Source organism: Pimephales promelas, chromosome 13 (genome assembly GCF_988280905.1).
Source record: "Pimephales promelas chromosome 13, fPimPro1.hap1.1, whole genome shotgun sequence".
Lineage (NCBI taxonomy): Eukaryota > Metazoa > Chordata > Actinopteri > Cypriniformes > Leuciscidae > Pimephales > Pimephales promelas.
In genome coordinates this window covers 30,912,391-30,923,388 of record NC_142781.1, presented here as the reverse complement: position 1 = coordinate 30,923,388, position 10,998 = coordinate 30,912,391, and the positions used below count along the sequence as shown (strand labels likewise).

The 10,998-nt window shown below is 36.0% G+C and overlaps 1 protein-coding gene across 3 annotated transcripts in view; it reads left to right on the top strand.

Annotated features, from left to right (window-relative positions):
• The window catches only part of mfsd2b (MFSD2 lysolipid transporter B, sphingolipid), a 24,617-nt gene extending 13,630 nt beyond the window's left edge, over nt 1-10,987 (top strand). For all 3 annotated transcript variants that reach the window (XM_039690175.2, XM_089118880.1, XM_089118881.1), the window contains 11 exons: nt 596-719; nt 2,160-2,238; nt 2,421-2,602; nt 5,230-5,320; nt 6,440-6,561; nt 6,859-6,942; nt 7,117-7,200; nt 8,738-8,847; nt 9,407-9,550; nt 9,724-9,900; nt 10,580-10,987. In XM_039690175.2, the coding sequence (XP_039546109.2) occupies nt 596-719; nt 2,160-2,238; nt 2,421-2,602; nt 5,230-5,320; nt 6,440-6,561; nt 6,859-6,942; nt 7,117-7,200; nt 8,738-8,847; nt 9,407-9,550; nt 9,724-9,900; nt 10,580-10,631 (1,249 nt within the window). In that variant the 3' untranslated portion in view covers nt 10,632-10,987. The remainder of the gene's footprint in view (nt 1-595; nt 720-2,159; nt 2,239-2,420; nt 2,603-5,229; nt 5,321-6,439; nt 6,562-6,858; nt 6,943-7,116; nt 7,201-8,737; nt 8,848-9,406; nt 9,551-9,723; nt 9,901-10,579) is intronic.
• Nucleotides 10,988-10,998: the final 11 nt, after the last annotated feature.

The following is a 10,998-nucleotide window of genomic DNA, read 5'->3' as shown; positions in this document are numbered from 1 at the left end:
GTGCGTGCGTCACTGTTTTAGATGACCATTCCTTCATTCTGCTGTAGCGTCCATACAAACAGAGACAACATTGATGCACAGATACACAAATCTGCTATAAATGTGCACTGGAGCTTTAAAATGATATTCAAGCTGCCCTTTGTAGGTTATATTGATTAGTTCAGAAGCTAAAATGAGAGATCAACCACAGGACATCTATTGAAGACAATGTTATTTAGCACCTTTTTAGTGACCAGATGACTTTTGCCTGAAATGTTGTCCCTAAAAACATTTGTTTGTTTTCACATTCTCAATCATGTGCATACTGATAATCATACTCAGAAGATCTATTTAATGTGTTCAAATTGGACATTGATATCTCACCATCACTAAATAATCAACAATTTTGGTTGCACTTTGTTTTACAGTACATGTACGGTACTTACAATGTACTGGTTGGGTTAAGGTTAGGTTTTGGGGTAGGTTCAGGGATACTACCTAGTTATTGTAATTTCTATATGTACATACTAGTATGTAGATTGAGAAAAGGGATGTAAAATAAAGTGCTACTGACATTTTGTCTTTTTACACTTTTTTGTGTCCTTTTCTCCTCCAGGATGGTGGGCTGCACTCCATTTGTGGTGGTCTCTTACTTCTACCTTTGGTTTGTCCCACCTTTTACCAATGGGAGGTTCATCTGGTATCTGGGCTTTTACTGTCTCTACCAAACTCTCATCACAGTAAGTATCCAGCAGATTTGCTATAAACTATTAATAGGTAGTGTATCTGATGCAGTGTTGCTTCTCATGTTAATTTAATCTTGCTAAAAATGCTTGTCAACAAAATTTAGTGTGGTGGTTAGGTTATAGCCCGGCCTCTTTGATCTCTGCATGTTTTCCATGATTTATTTCTGCATGTTTTCCATGATTTAGTTTTCCATGATTTATTTGTGTTTCTATCCTTTGTTACTATGGCTTGGCTCATTCTGTCCTCCGTAATAACCCGCCAATAAGTGCTGGAGTGGGGAAGCCGTTCTGACCACATTGGTCTACGCTGTAATGAAAAGTCATTCTAACTACTTGATAAGTACATGGTACAACCTGCCCGAAACCACCAGAGAGGATAAATGCTGCTTTCCTCTTTTAGCGTTCTTCATTGTCTGTAAGCACAAAGCTGAGAAACACCAGTGTAGCTACAGTACATGGATAAGGTTGTAGTATACCGGTAGTTTACATGATTCTAATTAGTCCGTTTTTCATAATTAAGCTTTGGTTTGTGTTTAAACAAACAAATCGTCCAGCTACTCAGAATCAAAACCCTTAATGGAAGTCAAATGGACAACTCTTAAGAAACAGAAGCCCTGCTGGAGAAGCACTCTGTAGTTAGATTTATTTTGGTAGCCGTTTGGTCTGCCGCAGAGCTGACTTGGCTTTCGTGAGAATTAGAAGTAGTGCACACTTATAGTAAGCATGCAATGCAATGTGTAAGCAAGTTCAAGGAAGGTTTGCTGTACTTTGGCAAATATTGATTTTGCACCGCACATTTATCAGTAGCCCACACAGAACATGCTGTTCTTAAAACGAATAGCATTGATTTATGTTTAGTTTTTATTATATACAACCTAATACAAATGGGAACGATGATAGTTATGAAACCACTGATGAATGTACATGCTGTAAATCATCATTTTGCTTGCCTTTTTTTTTAGATCATCACTTACTGTATGAGAGCGTACAGAACTCTCCGTACTGTAATAATAAACATAAAGCATCCAATTAGAACCAAAAATAACTTTATTGCCTGAACCATAGATGGTCCTATTTAACCTCCATGAGAACTTTTTACTATCTGGCTCTTTATAAAAACCATAATTAAAAAAAACTAGAAACCAAAACCTGGTCTGAAGAAGCTATAATACAGACATAATTGAATCTTTGCTCAACCTAAAGTGCAGCAAAAACTAATAGTTTAGTTGTAAAAAATATTAGTATAACTATTTAGTATAAATAGTTGTAAAATTAGTATGAAAAAAAAATTTCTTTCACATTAAGCATATATTTATTACATTTTATTTCATTTTTTTGTGCAATTATGTATTGCATTTTAATCAGACATTTATTTGAGTGTTCAGATTCCATCTTAATCACTGTTTGTCTTGTATTTGACTCTTAATCTTGCAGTGTTTCCATGTGCCTTATTCCGCCCTGACCATGTTCTTGAGCACCGACCAGCGAGAGAGGGACTCTGCTACAGCTTACCGTAAGCTTACAGCGACACAGACGACGTCGTTCATCTTTAAACCCATGTTTGGATTTGCTCTAGATAGATTTCATTGTGCTCCAATAATCCTACAATGAATGCTTGCCAAGTGCTTACTGTATGTTGAGAACTGCATTGAACGTAGAGAATGATTGACCTCTGTTCTGCATGCATGTGTGCAGGTATGACGGTGGAGGTGCTTGGGACGCTGGTCGGTGCCGCTATTCAGGGTCAGATTGTAGCGAGCGCACACACTCTGAAGCACTGTCCGCATCGCAACCTGACGACTGGTCACCTGACAAATGGCAGTGGCACAGAGGTCATCAGATCCCTGGCGCTATCACAGGACTTCCTGTCTCATGCTGTACGTGTCACAGTCACGTTTTACAGTTGATTACAGTAAAACTCACCTTAAAGGGATACTCCACTTTTTTGGGGGAAAAACTCTCATTCCTGCGTAATAATCAAGAAACTCTACTGCCCACATGAGTGCAGCGAGCGTAATGTTATGACGTAACGTATAAACTCTACATGAGTGCAGCAAGCGTAATGTTATGATGCAGCGCCTGAAAATAGTAAAAATGTAGGAAATAAAAAATAGGAAAAATATCGAAACACTTTGGTCATATATTTTTTTTTTTTTTGAGAAATGCTAATGGTCTTGTGCGCTTCAATGATGTATGCTAAGCTATGCTAAAAATGGTACCGCCAGAACCGGTGATCGGCTGAATGGATTAAAAAACGGTAAAACTCAACAGTTTAACTCTGCGGGAGTTGTAAAATGAGCCTATTTCCAAAAAAAGTGGAGTATCCCTTTAAAGTGCACTAGTGAACCACTGAACTTAAAGGAATTAGTTCACCCTAAAATAAAATTGAGTCCATAATTCACTCACCCTCAAGCCATCCTAGGTGTATTTGACTTTCTTCGTTCATCCGAGCACAATCTGAGTTATATTAAAAAATATCCTGGCTCTTCCAAGCTTTATAATGGGAGTGAATAGAGATTTTGAAGCTCCAAAAAGCGCATCCATCCATCATAAAAGTAATCTATACGTTAATAAATGTCTTCTAAAGCGAAGCAATGGGTTTTTGTACGATTAAAAAAAAAAAGGCTTTATTCATTTTATTTTTTAAAAATATTTAAAACTTTACAAACTATAATCATTGGCTTCCAGCAACTGTCGTATGCGCGTTCACGAGAGAGTCAAGACGGACTATTCGATATACAGGTGAAACTCAAAAATTTTGAATATTGTGCAGAAGTTCATTTATTTCAGTAATTTAACTTAAAAGGTGAAACTAATATATTATATAGACTCATTACATGCAAAGTGAAATATTTCAAGCCTTTATTTGTTATAATTTAGATGATTATGGCTTATAGCTATAAAAAACCCTAATTCAAAATTAGAATATTGAAGGTTTTCATAGATGTAATCCATAATCATCAAAAATTATAACAAAGGCTTGAAATATCTCACTTTGCATGCAGAGAGTCTATATAATATATTAGTGTGTCACCTTTTAAGTTGAATTACTGAAATAAATGAACTTTTGCACGAGATTCAAATTTTTCGAGTTTCACCAGTTTCATTCATTAAAACATTTGTTGATATATTCAAATATAATATAATGTAATATGCTTTGATATTTTGATTTAAAAAAAAGTACTTTTCCATGAAATCATCAATCATGATTTCATCCAACCATAAACCCTTCAAAACTTAATGAGAAATGGATTTCTAGAGCTTGACCTTCAGAGGATCAATTTTTATTCATCAGAGTCCTCCTCAGAATCAATAAATAAATGTGCTTGTTTTGGGGGGTTTATAAATCTATTTTGAGCCGAGATGTCAGTCAAAACCGACTTGTGAGTGAACCGACAGGCTTGGCTTGTGGATGTGGCTGAGGGTTTCCATAGTGGAAACCCATGATGGAGAAGCATGAAGGCCCACAGCTATTTGGAGCTGGACTGCAGAGCGTCTCTCTGGTTAATGCTCTCTGAGGCGGCCGGGCTGAGTCCAACACGCACCGTGTCACTGCGCATTCTTCTGTGGCCGGGCCGAAAGGCGGAGAGATGGAAGGGTGCGCCAACCGCCTCCTCTGGAACGGCTCTTTTGATCTGGAACAATAATGAAGTGCTTGCCGCGGTCCGTGGAAAAATAGCAAACAATCCTGAGGTTGTTTAGGGCAGAGCAGTTCCTGTTTAGGGGAAGTAGATTGAAAAGTTCCTCTTTTCTGGGGTTACACCTAATTTGAGCTCGCTTAAATTTACAAGACCATACAGTAGGACGTCTGAAACAGCCGCTACACCCAAATTAATATAATGAATTTGGAACATGACAGCCATGTAACGTTACTGGAATAAAACTACAACCACAGATTAAAGGAGTAGTTCACGTCTAAAAAAATATTTGCTGATAATTTACTCAACCCAATGTCATCCAAGATGTCCATTCACTCGAAAAGAAATGAAGGTTTTTGATGAAAACATTCCAGGATTTTCTCCATATAATGGACTTCAATGTGAATTAAACTGTTCAAGGTCCAAAAGCAAGATTCAGTGCAGCTTCAAAGGGCTTTAAACGACACCAGACGATAAATAAGGCTCTTATCAAGCGAAACGATTGGAAGTTTTGTAAGCACAAATGGTCGCCTTGCTCTGTTCTGCGATGCGCGTTCGTCACTCTCCTGTTCGAACTCGTTCATCAAATTGAACAAATCTTTTTTCGAGTCATTTGGTTCATTCAACGAACAAAGTGAACGAAATGACTCGTAAAAAGAATCGAACTGGAGAGTCACGAACGCGCAACACAGAATGTTTTCATCAAAAACCTTAATTTCTTTTCGACTGAAGAAAGAAAGACATGGACATCTTGGATGACATGGGGGTGAGTAAATTATCTGCAAAAGTGTTTTTTTTTTTTTAAAAAGTGAACTACTCCTAGATAGAATGAAATGTGTTTTCTCACAGTCTGTTTGTCTTTACAGAAGGAAGTGTACATGATCGCTGCCGGCGTGATCGGTGGGCTGTTTCTGGTTTGTACGGTGGTCATGTTTCTGGGAGTCAAAGAGAGAGATGGTGAGCATGTGCAGTAATCATGTGGCATACATTTGTTTTGCCATTGCATCCGAATGGAAGAGTTTGCCCCAAACATTTACATTTCCAAATGACTTCCTTCTGTGGAATACAAGAGGAGATGCACGATGCTCTTTTCTATACAGTCTTAAGAGAAGTTTGGATTTGTTGATATCTGTTAAACACACTAATAGTAGCACACTAACTTTACACACACTAACTTTTTTTTAGATGTATATCCTATGTTTTCTGAAGATACCCAACCGTTCAAAAGTTTGGGTTTTGAGATTTTTTATTGCTTGTGAAAGAACGTTTCTTATGCTCATCAAAGCTGCATTTTTTTTTTGACAAAAATTATTTTGTAAAATATTAACACAATTTAAAACAAATTTCTATTTAAATGTATATAAATATATATATATATAAATCTAATTTATTCATGTAATGTCACATGATGCTTCAGAAATCATTCTGATTTGATGCTCAAGAAACATTTATTGTTGTTTTTCCATTTTAAAAACAACTGTACTGTTTTTTTTGGATATCGTGATGCATTTTTTCAGGATTTGTTTTTTTTTTTTTTTTGATGAATAGAAAGTACAAAAGAACATAATTTATTTAAAATACATAAATCTTGTGTATACATGTAAATCTTTACCGTCACTTATGATCAATTTAATGCACCCTTGTTTTTGCATCCATATTGACTCCAAATTTAGTAGTGTGTATAATAGCTTTGTGTGAAGTGAACAGAACAAAACCAAAATCCATTCACTTATATTCAAATGTGGCATACGCGGCGTCAAGTTTGAATACATGCAAGTGCAAATTATATTTATAAATATAAATTACTTAAGTGATTTCTAACTTGCAGTACACACAAAGCTAAAGAATGGCTTCAGAAGACTTATTTAATCGCACTTTTTTTTCTTAGCTTGAAAGTGTCTTTCACTCTTTAATTATATGGAAAATTGCAGCATAACTGTCTAAAATATATTTTTGCGTCCCAGTGAATGTAGTTGTTTTTTGGGGGGAATAAACTGTGTCATAATAGTGTCACACACACTGTGCCTCAGAAAACATATCTAACTTGTGTTTTCTCCGCTTTTCCATCTGCTTTAGATCCCTACGCTACTAAAACGGACAAAGCCATTCCTTTCCATAAGGGCTTTATTTTGGTCATGAAGCACGGGTCTTACCTCACTCTCACGGCAGCTTTCCTTTTCATATCCGTGGCCATCCAGGTAACATACTTTCCCTCCAGAATTTCATTCTATTCTTCATTCTCTTATTATATTTATTAGCAACATATACACAGTTTCATTATGTTTGAAACTCTAAAAACATTCCCAGATTGTAGCATTCAGGTTTTCTTAAAGGGATAGTTCACCCCAAAAATGATTTACTCACACTCATTTTAGTCCAAACTCTGGCTATTTCCAAAAACGTTCATCTTTGGGTGAGCTATTCCTTTAATCACAGTGTTTTGGGCTGGATTCATTAATGCCATCATTATAACTGTATTATGTCTCCTTTTGCAGTTGATTCAAAGTAACTTTGTGCTGTTCTGCACGTATGCAGTGGAGCTTCGAGATCACTTTCAGAACATTGTTTTGACCATTCTAGTGAGTACCTGATTAAAGCTGACGCCACTATGAACTTTATTCAATAAACAGATATTGCTGATGTCATATCCATTTCAATAGACCTGTCATCAGATTCTCTTCGTTCTCTAACGTTCTCTAATGTGTGTATCTTGGGTAGAATGAACATGTGACTGAAGTTCTATATCTTCCCAGATGTCAGCAGCAGTGAGTATCCCATTCTGGCAGTGGTTCCTTGAGAAGTTCGGGAAGAAGACAGCAGCATTCTGCGGCATTACAGTAATTCTCAGTTATATATATATATATCTTAATCAGTTATTTGGATGACTCTTTATTCAGTTATAATTATCAAAGGATACTACCATATTAGAAACAGCAATTAGGCCGTGTGTTCACCCAAGCATTTTTAGCCAGCTGAAAACGCCTAGCTGTGACGCTTGAGAGCGTTTTGTCAGCGCAGCGTTTTTTCCGTTGAGACGTTTCGTTGCTGTGATACAGAATATCCGCAGCACAGTTTACTTTTAAGTGATTTCGTAGAGAGTGTTTCATATTAAAAATGTATTTTTTATCCATGTTGTTGGGTTAGCTCTGCTGGTTGATGTCGCTGTACAGAGAGAATGTTGTGACAGTTGGTCGGTGTGGTATTAGTCCCGCCCCTCCTCCACTGTGATTGGACGGCTGGGTATAAAGTGACAGTGATGGGCGCTGCGTTTTATCCAAAGTTGAGCATTTTTCAGCTCTCGGAGACCAATAAAAAACGGCACTTCAGCGTGAAAAAAACGCTCAGCGCCTCGTTACGCTCATGGCGTTTAAAAAACGCGGCGCTCCCATTGAAAACAAGGCACGTGGAAAAACGCTTTGGTGGACACACGGCCTTAAAAATGTTCAACTTTGGATAAAACGCAGCGCTTATCACTGTCACTTTTTACTAGGGCTGGGTAATAAATATCGATTTCTCGATATTAATCGATTCTCATTTTTACGAACCGATATCGATTCTTAAATCTCAAGAATCGATTAGTCATCCTGTTTCATTTGAATGAATGGAACATTGTATCGCGGCTGCGCGCATCCAAAAAATCGCAATAATCTTTGTCCTTTGTTACTATTGATATGAAACAAAGTCTCAATTTTCAAATTACGTCCATTTTCTTTAGAAATTCAAAAACACAAATAGCGTTTTGGCGCTGTGACATGAGATCGCTCTGGCGCAGCTAAAGAGAAGAGCGCTGCGTTGTGAATTGAATTGAGTTGAATTGAACATAATTGTGAAATTTGTCTCAATACCCAGCCCTACTTTTTACCCAGCCGTCCAATCAGAGTGGAAGAAGGGCGGGACAAAACCACACCGACCAAAAATACATTTTTAGTATGAAATAAATTATCTGCGAAATCAGTTACAAGTAAACTGTGCTGAGGATATTCTGTACGATATATATCGTCTTCAGCAGAGCGTCTAGCGTTTTCAGCGGGCTAAAAACGCCAGACGCTCTGCTGAAGACGCTGTGCTTTGGGCGCTTGAGAGCGTTTTTTTTTTTTTTTTTGAGGTTTCGTTGCTATGATTAAGAATATCCGCAGCACAAACTCACAATATTATGTTATCTGAACCAGATAAATTATTTAAGTTGATTTGACAAAAGAAAAAATGTTGTGATTACAAATCATGAAAATAGTAGCGCCTTAGTTTAGCCCCATTGTCCTTATGACTAGAGCCATTTTAAAATGTTTATCAAATGCATTATACATTTCTGGAAGTTAAAAGATACTCATTGCAACTATAAAGGGTTTAATGCCTATGCTTCTGTCATCCGTGCAGTGGATCATGCCGTTCACAGTGATGCTGGTGTTCATCCCTAATCTGATAGTGGCATATGTTGTGGCCGTATCGTCTGGGCTTAGTGTGGCTGCTTCTCTCTTGTTACCATGGTGAGTCTTCAATACGGCACTATATGCATAAACAAAGAATACGCATCCTTTGCACTACTTTACTTTTTAAAACGCAATACTTTGTGTTTTTTTGTTTTAAAGCGCATAATAATGCGTAGATTCATTTTTGTTGTGGCTATGATAAATATAGTTTGAGTGTAGTTTATGTCATGCATTTAAAGGGATAGTTCACCCAAAAATGAAAATGAAAAATGATTTACTCACCCTCAAGTTGTTTCCATATTTTACTTATTTACTCACCCTCAAGTTGTATATCCATAAAGAACGTATCGCTAACGTTTATTTTATCCGGCCAAGCTTTAACCTTCATATATAGGTTTAATAACCAGTAATCTCCAAATAACAGGTTTCATGGCAGGGTCATGCTATTTTTTGGTTTTTAAAGATAGACTCTGCTTGATTGGAAAAGCCCCAAATGAGTAAATTGCAGTTTTTATGTGCCGTCTACAAAGAGGATTTGGCTTTATGGTACCAATGTCAATGTTTAATACGAGATGATGAATGATGCCTCTGCCGTGTTGCGTTTCCTGTTGCTCAGGTCAATGTTACCAGATGTAGTGGATGACTTCAGACTGGCAAACCGCAACTCAAAGGGACACGAGGCCATCTTCTACTCCCTATATGCCTTCTTCACAAAGTTTGCTGCAGGCATTTCTCTTGGGGTGTCCACACTCTGTCTACAGTGAGAGCACTCTTTCATTACTCTGGAAATAATGATTCATGACTGACTACTGGTTACTGGTAAACACTGTAATATTGAGAATTTGATATTTGGAAACCAGTCAGTAAATGTATGATTATTTGTGCACAGGATATAGCCCATGAAAGTTGAATGTACAGTTGTTGTTGTTGTAGGTTTGCTGGGTATGACACAGGAGCGTGCAGACAGCCCCCTCCAGTGGTCTACACACTGAAACTGCTCATCGGCGCCGCCCCGGTGGCCTGCATCACCACAGGCCTCATGATCCTCATGGTGTACCCGATCAGTGAGGATGTCAGATTACGAAACAAATTCGCCCTGGAAGAGCTCAGGTAATGACCCTGTGTCACATTTTCAGACTCGCATATAATCCATATATATTTAAGTGTGTGTATATATATATCACTATATATATTTTATATATATATATATATATATATATATATTATAACAAAAGAGTCTGTTTTTTCTGTATGTTTAATTCAATCACATTAAATTGGATCAAAAGGGATCAAAAATGTCATTTTCAAATAAATTCTGGTCTTTTAAACTTTCTATTCATCAGTTTCTGAAATTTATAATAATAGAACATACAATATCAATGTTATCAATGGTTCCGTTTATGAAAAGCAAAAATAAAGTACCATACATATAACCTTTATTTTTATTGCAGTTTCCACTCAAATTTAAAGCAGCGTTATTAAAAATAAATAAATAAAAAAAAATTTTAGTTTTTATTGTATTATTTTTGTATTAATATAGTTTTTATTGTATTATTTTCAGCGTTATTAAAAATAAAAAAATAAATAAAAATAAATTAATAATATATATATAAATTATTGTAATAATTCACAATGTTACAGTTTTTATTGTATTATTTTGATTAAATAAAATATATTTAAAAACACCTTTTGAAGTGTGTTTAAATTTTTTTTTATATATTTTACAAATTATATTTATTATTTTACATATATGTATATTATATAATAATATATGTAATTTATTTTTCAGAAGCCAGAGCATTACCTGCAAATCTCTCAGAGTTGATCTGAACAGTGCGTAACGTCCTCAAGCAGCAGATCCTGATATTCTAGCCCAGTGCTGGGATGAGTTGTGTTGGTGTATATTACACTGTGTGAGATTTATAATATGTTTTAATGTAAACATTTCAATTTGTTTCTGTATTTAGTCTGTTTCTGTATTTTCACATGAACATATAGCCACATATATCTAATTTATATAATGACATGAATGGATTATATATAATTATATATATATATAAGGATTTCCTGAGGGAAAATATACTGATAATATATTAAGATGTTATAGTGATTATAAATATTTTTAATTGACTTGATTCCAGAATGAATAAAACATTGTGCTGGTTCACGTAGCTTCAGCATATTTCAATGATGCTTCAATAAAAATAA